This window comes from Empidonax traillii, unplaced genomic scaffold (assembly GCF_003031625.1).
Source record: "Empidonax traillii isolate 1590-97213 ecotype Southwest subspecies unplaced genomic scaffold, ASM303162v1 scaffold101:size1699134, whole genome shotgun sequence".
Lineage (NCBI taxonomy): Eukaryota > Metazoa > Chordata > Aves > Passeriformes > Tyrannidae > Empidonax > Empidonax traillii.
The window spans coordinates 501,490-520,267 of NW_020955294.1; the positions used below are offsets into that span (position 1 = coordinate 501,490).

At 43.0% G+C, this 18,778-nt stretch overlaps 1 protein-coding gene across 1 annotated transcript in view; it reads left to right on the forward strand.

The window, feature by feature from the left end:
• The window catches only part of ZZEF1 (zinc finger ZZ-type and EF-hand domain containing 1), a 52,524-nt gene extending 34,086 nt beyond the window's left edge, over positions 1-18,438 (forward strand). Inside the window, exons 37-55 of the mRNA XM_027882085.1 lie at positions 524-696; positions 1,231-1,378; positions 1,936-2,075; positions 2,480-2,757; positions 3,728-3,902; positions 4,429-4,561; positions 5,550-5,746; positions 6,305-6,424; positions 7,254-7,442; positions 7,789-7,889; positions 8,403-8,538; positions 9,633-9,992; positions 11,643-11,786; positions 12,639-12,807; positions 14,570-14,668; positions 15,451-15,616; positions 16,234-16,384; positions 16,883-16,954; positions 17,376-18,438. Coding sequence (XP_027737886.1) covers positions 524-696; positions 1,231-1,378; positions 1,936-2,075; positions 2,480-2,757; positions 3,728-3,902; positions 4,429-4,561; positions 5,550-5,746; positions 6,305-6,424; positions 7,254-7,442; positions 7,789-7,889; positions 8,403-8,538; positions 9,633-9,992; positions 11,643-11,786; positions 12,639-12,807; positions 14,570-14,668; positions 15,451-15,616; positions 16,234-16,384; positions 16,883-16,954; positions 17,376-17,450 — 3,026 coding nt within the window. The 3' untranslated portion in view covers positions 17,451-18,438. The remainder of the gene's footprint in view (positions 1-523; positions 697-1,230; positions 1,379-1,935; positions 2,076-2,479; positions 2,758-3,727; positions 3,903-4,428; positions 4,562-5,549; positions 5,747-6,304; positions 6,425-7,253; positions 7,443-7,788; positions 7,890-8,402; positions 8,539-9,632; positions 9,993-11,642; positions 11,787-12,638; positions 12,808-14,569; positions 14,669-15,450; positions 15,617-16,233; positions 16,385-16,882; positions 16,955-17,375) is intronic.
• The last annotated feature ends 340 nt before the right edge of the window (positions 18,439-18,778 follow it).

Consider the following 18,778-nt stretch of genomic DNA (forward strand, 5'->3'; position numbering starts at 1 on the left):
GTGAACTAAGAGCTACTACAGAAAACAGGGTGATACAAATTCAACCTATGTTGAATGCATCAAAAATTCCAGACTGAAACTCACGTAAGTTTGTTGGTAGTTTTTGTGAGTAGCTCTAACACAGCTGATATATTACCACCTCCAAGTACTTTTTCATACTCATTGTTTAATCTGTAATGTGCAACTTTATTATACAATATTTAAGTGGTCAAAAGATTAAAATTTACAGACAAATTTAATTTACCTTTCCTAATTTACACTGTTGGCAGGTTTCTCTAACACTTTCTTAAATTAAGACCTCTGTCCCTGTGGTATCTTTGTGGTGGAAGATGTCACCACCTGTTCATCACTTTTAATGGAATTACTGCTTAATAGAACTACATAATTAAATGACCACGATTGGAAACATCTTTTTGATGGAGCTGATATTCAAAAGAAGTTTGCAGTTCTCTCTTAAAGTGTTTCAGTTCTGCTTTTTGCCTGTCTTGCCACTCACTAGCTTTTACAACTTTCTCGCTCTCAGGACTGAAAAATTCAGCTCTCCTCTGCATGTTACCAGAAGATGAATCCTTCCCAGAGAATGCCACTGCTTCAGGCAGCCCTGCCACAGGCACTGCTCCAAAAAGTCATCCTGGGGAGAAAGCAGGGAAGGGAAGAGATGAGAAAGCCAGCACAGGCTCCTTCGTGCATTGCAATGTGAGTGATTTCCTGATAGCAGATGTGTGATCTTAAACATCCCTATCCTGGCTGGGTGACTGAAATAACGGACAGTGAGGATTTCATCTGTGGGTAAAAGTTTAGGGGGGCAGGGGGACAGTTGGTGATGAGGTCACTTTTTCATTAGATCCAGCTGGAATCACTGGAATCACAGAAAGCCTTGGAGGGAAGGGATAAAGATCATTCCTTCTGAAAGGGCTGTCATTTGCCCTGGTTGGTAGGAAAGTGAGTTTCCTACAGTTTTATGCAGTGTATAAAACAGTTTATGCAGTGTATAAAACTATTACAGTGTAATAGCTTTATGCACAGAGATACGAGCAAAATAGATAAACTTAATTAATTTGTATGGAAGCTTAAGACATGAATACATCAGGAAGTTCTTCACCAATAAAAGGTTTTGGTATTTGTAGAAAAAAATATTTGTCAAGTGCAGATGACTGACTTCTTTCCATGCTTGTTTCTGCAGGTATTAAATTCTGTTTTAATCTTTTAGCACCTTTGTTTGATTTTTAGGGGAAAGGAGGTGCTCCCAAGGAAACCCAGTCTCCTGCAGAAGAGAAAGCAGCAAAAAAAGGAAGTGAAAGCAAAGCTGTCTCTGCCAAGAAAGCTGTTGTGAGACAGGAGTCAGACTTGTCTGGGGATGACACTGTTTCTCCAACAGGTAAAAAAGGATCCCTCGCTCTCCCTGTCACAGAAATACCCACTCATATGCAAAGCAAACAGCTGGCTTTTTATTCCTCATCCAGTTTTGCATATTTGCAAATGTCTTTAATTCAGGCAAGCTCTGCTGTGTGAAAGCTGCCAAGCAATGGCTTTGAACAACTACAGCTGGTTTAAAGGGTTCTAGAAATCAGAGTAGACTTCCACAGATCCATATTCATGTGCACAGATTGAAGTTCCTGTTGGCCTGACACAATATTTGTGTGTTCTGATGTGCTTGGAACCAGAAATTCGGTGTCTTGTCCTGTTAAAGATTAGTATTGTAAGAATTATGATTGTTCAGTGGATCTGTTCTGTAGCACTGGTCTTTTTTATGTGTTTTTGCTGAATGGTGTAAATCTGTTTGCCTGCTGTCTTTTATTATAAAGATTTCTTTCTCAAATTTTGATTTTTTTTTAAAAAAGTTCAGATTTCAATTATAAAAATTAGGCTATCACATATTTCTTTTATTTTTAATGTCACTTGGGGTATTTTCTTCTTTTGTTTTTATTGAAACAGCAGGTGACTCCCTGTCAGAGGATTCAACCCAAAAGCAAGCAGAGAAGGTTTTAATACCCAGCCAGGAACAAGTTTTTGCTGAATGCTCTCAGAAGAGGATCCTGGGCCTGCTGGCTGCTATGTTACCACCTTTCAAATCAGTTAGTGCCTTTCACTTCAATCTGGGTAGCTTTTTAGGTGTCACCAATGACATGAGTAAAATTCATAGTGAATTAAAGGTGGAAATCTGCTCTTGTTGCTTGTGTGTTAGAAAATGGGAATTACAATGTTTTAAGACATTGCACATTACGAAGGTTGCAAGGGCTGGTGGTGGGAGAGGGAAGGGAATTGTATCTGTGGACAGTTTGTCTTAACTGCTCAACACCTGCAGGTTTAAATCTTCAATTGAGCTCAGTTTTCCAGGCCAACAACCTAAGTAGGAACATAATTTCTTCCTTCCTCTTTTGCTGATAGACCATTAGAGCAGGAGCTTTTGCATCTGCTGCCTTCCACTAAAAATCTCGTTTCCTCTCCCTGCCTTACTGAGGTTTTTCTCTTTCCCCAGGGCTCCACGATGTCTCTGATGAACCTGGAACAGATACTCCCCCTGATGTTCCATGTTGTGATCTCAAATGCTGGCCACCTAAATGAGACTTATCATTTAACCTTGGGACTTCTGGGCCAGTTGATCCTCAGGCTTAAGCCTGCAGAAGTGGATGCTGCAGTGACTAAAATCCTCTCAGCCAAACACAATTTATTTGTACCAGGAGATGGGTCTACAGTGCCAGAAGGATGGAAGACAACTCATCTCCTGTTCAGTCTGGGAGCTGTGTGTTTAGACAGGTGCTTTTTTTTTTTTACTTTCAACCAATTAATTGATCTCTGATTACATGTAATTTTCTTTCACGGGTGTCTCCTGCATAGAGGCTTTTTAATTGGAAGTCAATTAAAGCTGTAACCTGATGGTGGAAGGGGTTTAGCATCTGCAGCCCTTTTGTTGCAGTGGCAATCTTAATTTCCTTCCAGAAGAAGGCTGGCTGCTGAAAAGTGGCTTTATTTCCTGTGCCTGCCTACATAGCATGTCATAGAGGGAGAAGCAAGGTTTGGAAACTTTGAGGAAAACCAAAATACAGACCTGTAATTTTTTATATGACACTAATTCTCTTGCATTGTGTAACTTGGGAAAGGAGGTTTTTGTGTAGTAAAATTGCAGTGGGAACAGCAGAGAGGGTCAGGTTTTGAAGCTCCTGAGAAAACTCTCAAGCATTGTAAGATTAACATTGTGCCTGTTAACTGTGACTGTTATTTTTCAGTGTAGCTGTGTTTCACAGGGGAAGTTCACAAACAAATACAAAAGCATTTGAAATTAAAAGGCAGAATATCCAGAGCATCAGCTGAGGGGAAAGGATTTTCTCCAAAACTGTCCCTCTGGAGTGTTTGTGTGATCCCAGAGCCAGCAGGTGGTCACAGACCTGGGAAATAAACCACTCGCTGTCACACCTGCAAAAAACTTCTGAGCTCTGACCTAAAGCTCACAATTAACAGTGACGATGTTCAGGCACACTTAGGTTTGGGACTGTAAATCCTTTCATTAAACAGAGGAGTATTTATGCTCTAGTGATGAAAAAGCAACCAGAATTAATGTGTCAACTTGACGTGAAAGCTTCAGATATTTGGGAAAACTGTTCTGTAACGATATGAACGATATGAAAGCTACAGCTCTGCCAGATTATGAGTGATCCACTTGTTGGGGAAAAATCTTTCCAGGTGAGTGTAGTGAGCCCTCCTAATGCATCCTGCTGTTGCTTTGCAGCCGTGTGGGCCTGGACTGGGCGAGTTCCATGGCAGACATCCTGCGATCCCTCAACTCCTCCAGCCAGTGGCACGGTGTGATCGCTGCCTTCACTGACCACTGCATCAAACAGCTGCCCTTCCAGCTAAAACACACCAATATCTTCACTTTACTAGTGCTGGTTGGCTTTCCTGAGGTGAGTGGCCTATTGGTACTAAAGCAGATGAAACTGGTTGAAGCTTTCAGGTGTTTATTTCTAAATGTGATGGATTACATCGATTGGGGACGTCCATTATAAACTCTCACAACACTCTGTGCCAGTGTTCACAGCTTTCCACTTGTGCCCAATTTGATCTAATCAAATTTGTACAAAAATGTTGGTCTAATCAAGAATAATGAGGCTGATTTTGCCTGGCATTTCTTTCAGTGCTACTTCCAACTACTGCAAGAAAAGCTTAATATGTCTGATAACTTTTGCACAAGCAAAACAATCCAGTCTCACCCTTGATGTCATAACTCTGATATATTGCCTGTGTAGCATTAAGTTGGTTGTTGCAGGCATTTATTTTATAGGAGTGAATTTGTGCTTTCTAAAGATCAGCAAACAGCAGAGCTATAAAAATACAGCAGCAGGTGTAAACAAATGTAACCAGTGTAGTGCATGGCTGGGTGTTTGCAGATGAGTACTGCAAATGCTGAGTGAGGTCCTGCTGTCGTTTCAGGTGCTGTGCATGGGCACTCGCTCTGTGTACATGGACAATGCCAACGAGCCCCACAACGTCATCATCCTGAAGCACTTCACGGAGAAGAACAGGGCGGTGGTCGTGGACATCAAAACCCGCAAGAGGAAAACAGGTGGGGTGCCACTTCGTGTTTGATCACCCAGCACTGCCCTGCAGTTTGTTATGGAAACCCCAAAGCACTTTGTGTGGGGCTGCAGGGTTTGAGTTCCATTATCAGTAAGGTGTCTGATTTCCTGTTCAGCTGATTCTGCTTGCAGGTCACAAACAGATTGTGGAGCTTCTTCAGTATGTTTTCTTTTTGAAACTCTGGCATTTATTTTCATTCAGAAAAAGGTTTAGAAAACTGTTGAGACCATGCTATTAAATGGAGACATCTCAGCAACTCTTCCTGTTTTGAGATCTGCTTACTGCTTGGGGCTTACCCTTTTCAAACCTGTGCTTGGTGTTTTAAAACAATTGGCTAATTTAAAAACAGTTTGGATACCCCTAAAATCTGAGACCAAGTTAAATGTTTAACATATAACAAATCACTTGGATTCCTAGGAGCAAAGGCTTTCAGCTTTGGAATATGTGACCTGGTATTGTGAAGTTAATAAAGCAAAGCTTGTCCTAAGATTTGACTGTTGAAGTTGTGTAAAAGACATTTGGAAAAATCAACAGACTGAACTGCTTTTTGATACTGAAAGAAGATTTGAACATAGAAAGCTTTTATTTTCTTTTTTTTTTTAACTGTTGACATTTTAAACAGTAAGACTGGCAAGATTTATTCCATCATATCAATGGCAGGTCAGAACTTTCCCCATTTTAATTGTAAAATGCAATATGTGCTGCTTTAATGCTGCACTGCTAATGTGCAAATATGTGCAGACAATCAACTGTTACCAGGACTTACCTTGGGATTTTTAACTTGCATTGAAAAATATGAAATATTTTCTTGGGTATTGAGGGAATCTGAGGTAATTTCAGTACAAGACCTTTATTAGACCATAATTAATGTAGGGATTGTGTTCATGTCTCAGCCTATTCACATCTACTGGTAAGATATGACTCCCCAACATCTGCAGATGAACCTAGAACGTTGTGTTTTCTCTCTGTTGTAGTGAAGGACTATCAGCTGATTCAGAAATGTGAACAAGAGGGCAGTGACTCCCAGAGCCAGCTGAGACAGTACCTGCAGCACTTTGTCCTCATATCCACCCACCTCCTGCAAACCAGCCTGGACAGCAGCTATGCTGAGGCAGTGGAGACAACCTGGGTCTTGTCCCTGGCTCTGAAGGGGCTTTACAGAACTCTGAAGGTATCTGACATCAGACTGTCACAGATAAATAACAATCCATGTTCTACCCTGCACTGCGGGAGCTCGGGGATTGACTGAGCGCGTTGGGGAACTCCTACAAGGGCATTTCCCTCACAGCTGGCTCCTTCCCTTCCCAGCCTGCAGGGGGTTGGAAGTGTTGCTGGGCTTTAAATAGCATTTGTGAGTGAGCTGGGAGGTGGATTGTTCTCCTCTCTGGGGGCCAACCATTTGTGAAAGCTGGAGAAGAAATTCATAGAGAGAACACTTCATGGAGTGAGGGTCACATTCCCCTTCTCTCACTCCTGAAGGATTTGAAGAGGAAATCTGTACTTTTTTTGGACTGTCAGAGCAAACCAGACATTCAGTTACTGTGTGGATGTCCTGGATGATCCCCTTAAGGGCTTTGAAGTGGAGATTTGTATTTTAGGGAAATGAAAGAAAAAAATTCCCAATTTCCTCCATCTGGGCAGGAAATTTGTCTGTGTGACAAGACCTCACAAGCATTGTGATGCATCGTCCCCCTTTCTCTTATTTATCTGTGTGTGTCTGTGTGTGTAGATTCATGGCTTTAAGGAGGTCCAAGCTGCCTTTCTCCAGTCTGGTTTGCTCAAGCTCCTGGTGAAGAAATGCAGCAAAGGGACTGGCTTCAGTAAGACCTGGCTTCTGAGAGACTTGGAGGTAAGAAAAGGGGCACAGCAGCTCAGAATTTATGGCACTTCCTCTGTCCATCATAGTTGTGTAGATAATAGTCCAACTTCCTTAAAGCAGGGGCTGATTTTAATAATTTCATTATATTGTAAGAAACATCCAAGATGAGGCATTAAACATCCACTCAGTTTCTTTTGGGTGTTTTATTTGGGCTATTCTTGGAAGTTCTTCTGTTTAAAAATTAATCCTTCCACTCTTGCATTTACAAAGTGATAATCTGCAAGCAGAGCCTGCCTTGCCTCGCTCAGTGAGGAGCAGGAGGCAGCGCTGCAGTGCAGATGGGGACATGCTGGGGTGTGGGGATGTGCTGTCACAAGGGTTGGTGATTGCTGAGAGAGAAGTGTGGTTGGGCTGTTAGCTGGGTTTTATCTTAGGCAAGGGTTGTGTTAATTGATGTGTGGGACTGCAGCTCTGCTGAAGCCACAGGGATGTTTTCAAAGGAGAAGAGTGTGGAGTGGCATCTCTGGTGTTTTTGATGATGGTCATTTTTGCTCTGTGAGGATCCTCAAACCTTTGATGTACTGAAAGGCTTAAATAATCATTTTCTCTATTTTTTTCACACTTTCAGCTAATCACTGAAGTTGTCTTTGTAGCAGCCTGGAAGGTGTAACTCATTTGTCAAGTGGGAAATGCTTTGGTTTTGTGTTTGGGGGAGTTTTTATTTTTTTGGGTGCTGCTTCATTTTAGAATAGCATGTGTTAAACACTGCCCAGATCTGATACAGTTCTTAAATGCTGCTTGCAGATACACTAATAACATCTGCAGCTGTCACACCATGTGCTACCTTCCCTCTGCACAGATTCTGTCAATAATGCTGTATTCCTCCAAGCAAGACATCAGCAACCTGGCTGAGCAGGAGGATTCTGAACGGGAGGAAAGGGAACAGGACCAAGATGTGGAGCAGCCTGTTGTTGGTCCTGTGGATGCAGAGCAGAACAAACTTGACCCTCTGGAGGGTTTGGATGAAGCCACCAAAATATGCTTCTTGGTATTTCAGCTTAGTTTCCCTCCTTTGAAGTTACTGTGCATTTTCTAGTTGCATAAAACATTTGGTAGTTTATATGGCTGGTTTTCTTCTAAATTGACAGACTATGAGTCTGTGATTTCAGTGTATCATTCTCTAGAGAAAATAAAATAGAATTACAGTACTGAATGCCACAAAGTCATTATAAACTGTTTTGCTAAATTACTTTTCATTTTTATCAATCCAAATAAGAAGTTCATTAATTGTCTACCTATAAATGAGAAATAATACTATGACATCCTGAAAGAACCTCAGATTTCTTTTTCCCATGTAATACCTTTATTTTTTTCTTTTCCTGCTCCTTTTTCAGATGACACATGATGCCCTTAATGCACCCCTCCATATTCTTCGAGCCATGTACGAGCTGCAGATGAAAAGAACAGATTCCTTTTTCCTGGAGGTTCAAAAAAGGTATGTGCCAGTCTGGGTCCAGCACAAAAACAGTTGCTAGATGTGGGTGAAAACCTTAAATCTTACTGGGGCCAAACAGAAATTGTTCCAAGGATACAATTTGGTTTTCATGGCTGAAAAAACAAGGCAGTGAACTCCTGCTGAGGAGTATTTATGGAAACAAGAAACCACCTTCTGAAACACCTCACGGGTTCTCTTCTGGGTGGAAACTCCCCTCTGGAGATCTACTATGGCTCCAAATCCTGCAAATTGAGGAGGAATCAAGAGCTTCCATGTGGCTTCCAGTACTCAGAGCACATCATGGACACACTGTGTTCTCACACAAATGAGCCACTTTGGAACACTTCAGCCCTTTGGCTCCTTGGAACAGGGGAGCCAGTTCACGTGGTAAAATAATTTAACCTTTCCAAAACAGAAGCTGGGGAGGGTTCATTTCCATTTCATTGCACTGATTTACTTTGCATTTATTTCCAAACACACTGGTGAGGGTTTTGCTGTGTTTCCCCCCGCCAGGTTCGATGGAGATGTGATAACTACGGATGAGAGGATCCGAACCCTGGCCCAGAAGTGGCAGCCCAGCAAGCGCCTGAGGCTGGAGGAGCAGAGTTCCAAGGCAGTGGATACAGATATGATCATCTTACCGTGTTTGGTAGGGTCATCTCCACAAACAGGAGTGATTGTGGAACGGTTAATTTAGGCACTGAGTGATTTCTGGTCTGTTTAGTAACTTCAAACCTGAGATAATTGGGCTTTTTTAACATCTGAAATAATCTGTCATTAACGCTCTGTGTCAAAGTAAATGAGCAGGTACAACAAGAAGCAAATATTTCTTCCTCGCAATTCCTTCCTTAAGGAAGTAAAAGAACTTGATTCTCAGCTGAGGAGAACAAATTGTGATTGCAGGCTGTAATTTCCTCCCCTTGCACAAGAGAGATTGTATCTAATTGCTGTAAGCTTATGCCATGCTACTGTTCCAGCAGATCGCTATCTTCCAGTGAGCTCAGCAGAACAAAGCAGCAGTGAATTTATCTTGTGAAGTTGACACTGCACTTGCAAGCTCTAGGTTTTGCATTCAAAGCAGGGTCCCACAGCTCTCTGCTTTATTTTGGGTGCTCATTCCTGGCTGGTGTCACCAGTGCAGCTGGTTATCAGTTGCACAGCAAAGTGGAAGGAGCTTCCTGAAGTAGTTTCATGTAATTATAAGGAGAAAAAAATAAAAAGGACAGGCCTTTTAACAGCTTATACAGAGGCTGTGAAATATCCACCCCTGGAAGTTCTCCAAATTTAACTGGACAAAACCCTGATTTTGAGGTTTTCTCAGCTTTAAATCAGATTTGGACAAAATCATCTCCAAAGGTCCCTCTCAACCTGCCTCATCCTGTGGCACAACTTGGTTGCTTTTCCTCTGTAGGTCAGCACTTGTGGTTAGAATTCTATCTGCTGTTTCCACTGCTGTTCACACTCACATTCTGCAGGGCTAAGAGTTGGGCTCGATGGTCCTTGTGGGTCCCTTCCAACTCAGCATATCCTGTGACAGTGAGATCTGTTGACAAAAACAGTGTTTTTGAGGAAATCTCTCCTTTTAGCTGCACGAGAGACCCACTTTTGTGCTCTTTACCAAATTCATTTGCAAATCCAGCTTGCAGTCTGCCGGCCTGCTGCGACACCCCAACGTAACGAAGCAAATCATCGACAGCCTCTCTTTTCAGCCTTGCTTTTTTGTTTTTTGGGTTTTTTTTACAGTCCAAGCCTGTCCTCTGTGATAAAGCCACAGAAGAAACCAACCCAGTAGCCCAGAAGCTGATCACCAGCACGGAGAGTGACCTGCAGCTCAGCTACGCCAAGCAGCGCCGCACCAAGAGTTCCATCCTCCTGCACAAGGAACTGGACTCCAGGAGCAAAAAGGCTGTGAGGGACTACCTGTATCGTGTCAACGAGGCTATTGCAGTTCTTTATGCCAGGCATGTGCTGGCATCCTTGCTGGCTGAGTGGCCTGATGACGTGGCAATCAACGAGGAAATCCTAGACCTGAGTGGCCCGGCCCACATGACGTACATCCTGGACATGCTGATGCAGCTGGAGGAGAAGCAGCTGTGGGAAAAAGTAAGTGGATTCGCTCAGACAATGTGAGCAAAACCTGTGCCCACAAGCCATGAGGCTCTGACTAACAGAAATACTTGCAGGTTATTTTTTTTGACTCAGTTGAAACTCCCAAACTGAAATTAGATCTGAAAAAAGCAGTTGGAATCTGTCGGTGCGGTGAGGACTGATTTCGTTAACTGAAAATGGAAAAAGGAGCTCCTTGGAGACAACTCTTCCAGTTGTGAATGAGAAATTGGTAAAACAGGCAATTTAGTTTGAAAACAGGCAATCTGGATGGTCATCTGGAGAAACTGGTAAAATAGGCAGTGCTTTTTGAGAGCTGCCTTTGGTAGGTGTCAATGTGTAAATTGTCATACCTGTTACTGTGGTGGAAGGTTCCTGGAATTACAATGGAATGTTGCAATGAGAGTGGCAGCTCAAGGGTTCAGAGCAGTCAAAGCAAATGGAGCACTGGGAAGCTTGAAAGAAGCAATTAAAAATAAACCAGAAGGCATTGATATGCCACTGAACCGATCTCATCTGGATTAAGTGTGTGACCTGACTCCCTCATCTCATTAAAAAATGAAAATAAGATGCAGGAGAGGCCTGGGGAAGAGTGACAGGAATAACTTCTGTATGGGGAACCAGCTGGTTTTCTTCATCCTGGATGTTTCCCCTGTGGAGGCACAGAGAAGGAGTAATGGAAAAGTCTACTCTCTGTAGATTTAAAGCAGTAAATAGCATGCAAAAGTTAACAGCAAGTTATTATTCACTGGCCCTCCCAGTAAGAAAACAAAGGAGTGTCAGATTAAGGTAATAAGTGGCAGGTCCAAAACAAACCAAAAGAACTGGTTCTTGACACAAGATGTCATGGAAATTGTTGCCCCAGGGTGTTTTTTATGGGTTCAGAAAAGGGCAGGATGAACTGATAGTGTAAAATCTGCGAAGGCACATTCAATCCAAAAGCAAAGCCTTTGTCTTAGGCTGCTCTGCAAGTGTGTGGAGGCAAAGAATGCACTCATGGAACTGCCCTTGATTTTTAAACTCCTTTTCCCCAGGAAATCAATTTTTGGCTGATTTGGAGGTGAGTCTGTTGGTCTGAGCCACAATTCCATTTTACAGGAGGAGTTAGGAGATTGTATTTACAAAGATGCAGCTCTTGCATCTGGTGCTTTCAAACACTGCAACCACTTAAATAATACTGATAATGCCTTCTTATACCTGGAGTTGTACATTTGGAGGCTAAAACACACGACATATTCTATTCAAATCAAAACCTGCAAGTGTAGAAGGTAGAGGTGCCTCTTTAGTTTGTTAACAAAGTTGTTTATCCTATTTGATTGCAGCTTTGGTTTCCTATTAATTACTGTATGGATTAGCCACGATTCTGGCAGTTGTGGGAAGAGATGTAGCCAATATCTTTCACGTTTCTGTCAGATAAAGAATGAAAGATCTGGAACCAGAGGACAGAATAAAATCCTTTGTGCTTATGGAGATGACACTTGGAGGAAGCATTTGTGGATTTGTCTTGTTTCTTGCTTGTACCTCAATTCCCTCTTCCAGAAATACCCCATGACTGGGAGTGACTCGTGTCAGCCATCAGCATGTAAGTGTGTAAATGTTGTTTTGCCAGCACACTGTATTTAATGCTGTGGGTTTTTAACTCCCCAGATTCTGCAGAAGGTGCTGCATGGCTGCAAGGAGAGCATGTTGGGGACCATGGCCCTGACAGCCTGTCAGTTCATGGAGGAGCCTGGAATGGCCGTGCAGATGAGGGAATCCCAACACCCCTACAACAACAACACCAACTTCGAGGTGGGTTCAGCGACTGGCACAGGGCCTGACTTGAATATCAGCTGAAATCACCACCGTGGGTGGAGCAGAAGCCTCACAAAGTTCCTCCTGTGTACCTGTGGGGCTTCTGTGCTTGAAACACCCACCAAATCTGTCCAGTCTTGCTTGGAAAAGGCTGATTTCAGATGGCTGAGGCCTTGTCCTGGAAAGAAATTTGTTCAAAATGCACTTCAGTGTATCCCCAGTTCAGTCATTGTGAACTTTACTGTGCAAGTATTTGAAGCAGATCATATTTGTAAGTGGTTTCAAGCCTTAGTGAGCAGCTATTCCTATCCCTCCATCCAAAGATGTGTTTCAGCTGGCCTTCTGCTGTTAGATGAAAGTAGGAGTGGTGTCTTTTTTCTTGTGTTTCTCATTTTAGATTACCTTCCCCTGACACAAACAGTTTCTGATTTTATTTTCTTGATACTGTTTGAAAGCATTTTTTCTGACACAGTTTGGTAAGTAATTATTACCTTTGGGCAGTCTTGGGATTTTTAATTTCCCTGCTGCTCTGACTCCTCTGATTCTTACTTTTAGGATGCATACAATCCCTTCGGTTCTGGCAATGAGATCAGTATCAGCAGCAATTACTGCTTTTGAAAGAGCAAAGCCCTGCTAGCAATTAATTGTACATGTTTAACAGCTAATGTGAACAATAGGCCAGGCTTTATATCTGGTAAATCAGCTCTGGGTAAAACCACCAACCAGCTTTTTTACCCGTGGAGGTGCTGTCATATTTTGGATGTCTCCCTTCTTTGTGTGGGGAAAGCTTAAGCATGGGGTGTTCTGGGCAGTGCAGTAACACAAAGCTCCTGTGTGTTGATTTCCCAGGATAAAGTTCACATTCCCGGTGCCATCTACCTCTCAATCAAGTTTGACCCCCAGTGCAACACCGAGGAGGGCTGTGACGAGCTGCTCATGTCCAGCAGCAGCGACTTCCAGCAGGACCGGCACAGCTTCAGCGGCTCTCCCGAGAAATGGACCGATTTCGAGCTTCCAGGTGAGTCCTTGCCACGGCTCAGGGCTGTGCTGGGGCTGCAGGGGGATGGCAGGGAAATGGGGATGTTGCTGAGAGCTGGAGGAAAAGCTCCATCCTGTCCTTGTCCCTCTGTGTTTGCTCTGACATGCTGCTCCTGCAGTTGTTCCTTATCTCTTGTCGGGCTGTGACCTTTTTTTTCCACCCCTCAGTGCTCTCAGCTACTGGAAACAACTTCTGATCTTGGTTCTGTTCCAACACACGGTCCTTGTTCTGCACGATATTCGCTGACATTGTTTATGCCTCGTCTTACTTTCCACAGGAAGCACATTTTTTTCTATTAAAAAAAAAAAAAAAAGAAAAGAAAGAAAGAAAGATATGCTTATCTCTGTCTGCTGCTCTGAGCAGAGAGGCAGTGCCAGTGCCACAGAGCACAACTGAAAAAAACCCCACTCTTTTGACAGGCAGCTGCAGTCTGTATTCTCTGAGCACATTTTTGATACCACAGCAAGTAGCAAATGCCAGGGAGCTCAAAGGACTGCACTTATTTTTAATTGTTTTAACTTATTTTTAATTGATTTAAGCCCCTGAACACCGGGGGGGGTTGCAGGAAACTTGACTTCAAGTACTGTCAGCACCTGTAAATAGATTTGGGAGCTTCCTTAGCGAGGTGCTCTTTGGGTTACAGGATAACATTAAAAGCAACTGTCTGCTCTGTAGAAATACTTTGGATTTTTCTGAGCCTGCCTTCTGGCCTCCTTTTCCTCCCAGAGAGTTGCAGAGCTTTGCCAAGGAGCTGAACTTTGAGGCCCATTGTTTTGGAGCGGCCTTGGCTGTGAAACTTGAGTTTCACCTTGTGCGAGTTCCTCTCCAGCCAAGGCTGTGTCTGGATTAAGGCTCTGGGTTTCACTCAGCAGGTTGTAGCTGCCACCAGGCATTTGAAGGTTTCTGGGCTTTTTTTAAGTTTGTTTGTTGTTGTTGTTTGGTTTTTTTTTTTTTAAATCCTGAAAGGTGTTTTCAAAATTTTTTTTCTTCACGAAACTTTGAAAATTCTGCTTCCCAGTAAAAACCAGCCTGTTTGACCCAGGGTGATGGGAGTTTTTTGTGGAACAGAAGGAAATCCTAAGTTTTAACAGCTCTAATATTACAGAGCACAGTAGGTAAGGACATGTTCTGTGCAGCCTTGCAGCAAACTGCCGGGATTTCTCTCTCTGAAGATGTAGATGCTCCAATGACAAGAACCTCTTGAATGTTCCACTGCCTGATTATAAAATGGTCAAACGTTCTGAGAGTCCTTCTACTTCCAAGTGATTAAGTTTAACATTTTTCTTCCCTAGATAAAAGATGTGCAATCTCATTTTCTGATACGTAAAAGCAGTGAGTTTACTTTCACATTTTCTAAACCTCGTTTCCAGTGAATTTGAAGGTTGTTGTAAAGAACTTGGCTGCTTATTTAGAAGTTCTCTTTTCATAAATCATAACTGATGCATAACACACTTAAATCAACTTCACTTGGAAAAGTGAAGTTACAAGTGTACAGTGTAGACTTTACCTTCCTCTGTGTAGTTGTCAAAAATATAAAAATATTCTCCTTTCTATCTCGAGACAGGGGAAACTCTTTTTCGATCTCCTGTGCATTCCACAGTTAACAAAAAAGAGATCATCTCTCCTAAATGACAGTATCTAGGATAAATTCCTTACAGGCTCTTCATTTTAACTGTTTTTAAGGTAGCAAAGTGAAATCAGAAGGAAGTAATGTGGGTTTTCTTCCTTCTCTTGCACACAGGGGACACCCTCTACTACCGATTCACCTCTGACATGAGTAACACTGAGTGGGGATATAAGTTTACAGTGACAGTGGGTCACCTGGGAAGGTTTCAGACAGGTGAGTGCTGCTCAGAATGGACTGAAAAAAGCCTTTTTTCATCACTTTGCTGAGCTTTGAGAGGCTTGTGGTTATGGCTTTTTCTTGGCATGGAATTTGCTTTCAGTGTCTTGGAAATATCGTGATTAAAGCTCAACTGATGCCTCTTCCTGGCTGTGACTTGGTGTTAGAAATACAAACTCCTCACAGAGACCTGGAGATTGCAATTTTAACAATGTAATTTGCATTCAGAACCTCATTATGTGACTGGAATTACACACAGGATTCAGCAAAATGGAAAACTGAAATTATTGTGATTGTGTTTTTAAGAGTAGCTATCCATTCAAATAGGCTGGTTCTGGATCTAATTTCTAGATAGAGCATGAGAGGTTTTGTTAGTTTATTTTACAGTTTAAATATCTTTAATTAAATAGAGGCTAGGGCATAATTTGCCATCAGCACAACTCTATTGCATATACCACAGTAGCGAGGACCTGCTTCTTGTCTGCCCTATTTGGGAAAAACTTTTAATTTTGGATATGATCCTTCGTAATTTTTATCTGAGTTGGGCCTCAGAAAAGAGCTGTAATGTCAGGGTGTAAGACAGAATTCTCTCAGATTTTTGTTGGGTATTTTAATTCAATATTTCTCCCTCGCCAGAGCAATACTTATATTACACATACACTGTATATATATTTATATTACACATACACTGTATATGTATACAGTATATGGAGAAAACTGAATGATTCCCTACAGAAGTAACAGCTGCTTGAATTGACTTTTTTTTTTTTCCCCCCCAGGGTTTGAGATCCTAAAGCAGATGCTGTCTGAGGAAAGGGTAATTCCTCACCTCCCACTGGCCAAAATCTGGGAGTGGCAGGTGGGCGTGGCGTGTCGGCAGACGGGTCACCAGCGCTTGAAGGCCATCCACCTGCTCCTGAAGATAGTGCAGTGCAGCACCCAGGGGTGAGGGACTGCCCTGGGCTGGGCACTTGGAAAAAAGCTCCAAGTTGTCAGAAAGTTAAAAAAAACCCACCCTGAAACAGGACAAAGATAAATGTCAATTAGTTTTCTAGAAATTTGTTCTCTTCGTATCAGTCATAGCGCATAGTCATGATGGTGATGATCTGATTGTCTGAGGAGTAAATAACTTTTAAATTATTGTTTTGAGTTGTGCCATTGAGCCTGTAATTGAGTTTTAGTAGGGACAGGTGTCCTAAAGCTCAAGTATGTATGGCATGGGTATTTCTAGACCATTAGCAGAGCATTTAGCAGAGTGATGTATATGGTTATTTTGGTTTATAGTCCTCATTGCAGGAGCACACTCAGCTTTAGAAAAGTCATTTAGACACAATCATGGCTATGAGGTTTCTCCATCTCACTGCTTTGTGCTGGAACACCTGAGTGCATTTGGATTTTAAAATACTTGCTGTGTTTCTTATCCACCTGTCACAAATGGTGTGGGTTTGTTCTCTTGATACTGGTTTGGTTTTGCTTTCCCCCTCCACCTCCCCGTTCCCAGAAACAGGCACAGTTTACTCGCTATTTCATCACAATTTCATTTAAACTCCTCCTTTTTTCAGGGACTGTGACCTCACCTTGTTGAAGCCACTTTGGCAGCTTTTCACCCATATGGAAAACAACTTGTGTCACGACATGGCCAAGCCTGGAATTCTCCTTCCTCTCCATCGTGCACTGGCAGAGCTCTTCTTTGTGACAGAAAACAGAGTTACTGTAAGCAGTTCCTGCATCTGTGTCCCTCCTTTCCTCACTGCTGTCATTCACTGTTACACTGTGTGTAGTTTGCCTTTGTCTTGGTCAACTCCATCAGAGCTTCAGAAAGATTAAACAACTTTCTCATGTGGAGTCTGGCAGCAAATTCTGACTGAGTGTCATTCTGTTGTCTCACCCATCATGGGACATTAAGTAATAGTCATGACTCTTCCTTGTGCAATTATGGCCCTAAAGCCACTGAGAGGAATGCTGGCTTAATAATTAATTTAGAGGTATTTGCATGTGGTTTTCCTTGAGTTGATTTTGACCATTACATATGAACAGTCTGTAATGAGCTGATTTCTGTGGTCACCAGCTGTGCTCTAGTCCAGAGCCTTGTGTGTTGTTCTGATTCCTTTGGCTCTTGGGGACTGCTCTAATGAGCAGCATTTTAATATTAATGAGTAGGATGATAGCTGGTAGAAACATTGGTGTTCACTGATTGTTTTCTGGCTGCAGGAGCTTGGATCTCTGCAGGAGTACTTGCTTGCCTTAAATACTGAAGATCATCTTCATCGCTGCACAGCACAGGTAGGGCTGTACAGCCCCACAGTGGGGGGGTTTGTGGTATCTGTGTGACAGAGTGAATGATTTCTGATTGCCCAATGGGGTTGTTTGGGAATTAACTACTCACAAATGCTGTTGTTGGATATTGGGAAGGAATTCCTTCCTGTGAGGGTGGGCAGGCCCTGGCACAGGTTGCCCAGAGAAGCTGTGGCTGCCCCATCCCTGGAAGTGTCCAAGGCCAGGTTGGACGGGGCTTGGAGCAACCAGGTCTAGTGTAAGGTGTCCCTGTCCTTGGCAGGGGGTAGAGTGAGATGATCTTTAAGGTCCCTTCCAACCCAAACCATTCTGGGCTTCCTTGTCTGTTTAATTTCATACAGGGATTTCTTTGCTGTTTCGGATCGAGGAGAATCTTCCGAATGACTTTGTTTTTCCTTCTCTCTTCTAGGCCCTGAAAAACATTGCTGCTATCAGCCTTGCCATTAACTATCCAAACAAATCAACCAGTTTCTGGAATGTTTAATACTGGCTCAGGCCGGAGTGCATGGGATAGAGTAGTTTGTCCATAGGACATTGGAACAAACATCTTTAACTCCGTTCAGGACAAGTTCCTTCAGCTTCAGTGTATGAGCACTCTGCAGCCTTCCTTCCTTCCTTCCACCTCGATGTAGAACCTGTAACATGCACTTGGATGATGACAAAGCACACCCTGAAGTCACTCACGCGTCGCCGACAGTTATGTATGCACGTATTGTAGCATGTTAGATCCACACAACAATAGTGGGGCTTATTCCCAGGAGCTGAAGGAGCGAGGGGAGATCAAGGATGAGAATGGAAGGGCCCCCTGCCTTGGTGTCTTCTGCTCCCCAGGGAAACTTGATGGATGGCAGTGATCCCTCAGCATCTCCTGCGGGGCCGGGAAGGGAAACAGGCACCCCAGAGCCTGCTGGGCTGGGCAGAAATGGGCCATGCTCCAATCCTGTCATGTCTGCTTTTGCTTTGGAGGCTCCTACCCAAGGAAAAGAACTTTTAATTCTTACTAAACTACAGGTGGTAAAACAAATTGTGGGTGATTTGCGAAGGGGTTATAAAGGATTTAAGTTTCAGAGCATCCTCGTGCAAGGGCTTAATGGTTGTGCTGGTCTTGGATTCATTCACCTGGATCACCTTTTCTTACCTTGATTTGTCCCCAGTGTCTTCTCCCAAATAGCCTGTTATTGTAGTGCAGAGAGCACAGGCTGGCCCTCGGTCACAAAGGTGACGTGAAGAGCTGAGGAACTTCCACCATTGCTTCTTGATAAGAAATTACTCACCAGGCTTTTTTAATTTGCATTATTTCAGTACCAGTGGTTTAGGAGGTCCTTGGCAATGTTGGGAACCAGACTGCCAGCACTCAGGGTGGGGTCAATGAGCCATCCAGGCTTATCTTCCAGAGCAATAACCACATTCCTCAGAGTGAATGTGGAATGAATTGCAGACCTTCTCTGCTGAAATAAATTGGCTTTCTTCCTGCACAAATACATTGGTTATTCCCTTTCCAAAGAGTTAAAAAGAGCACAGGAGGATTCGGGGATGTATTTCGTGTACCATTGCACACTATGTGGAAATGGTCTTGTCAAATATGAATTCAGAGAACTATTAACACTAATTAATTTCTTCTTCCCCTTTTTCACCCCAACGTTAGACTAGGGGGAAAAAAGGCAGCCAAAAGCTCCAGTAGTAACTGAGTGCAAGTTGTGCAGAGGCAGTGGGGGATGTGTTTATTGACCCTGCCTGGCCAGGAGGTGAGTGGTGCCCAGGTACCAGTGTGCAACACGCACAGGAGCCCAGCTCTGAGGGTGTCCTCTCAAC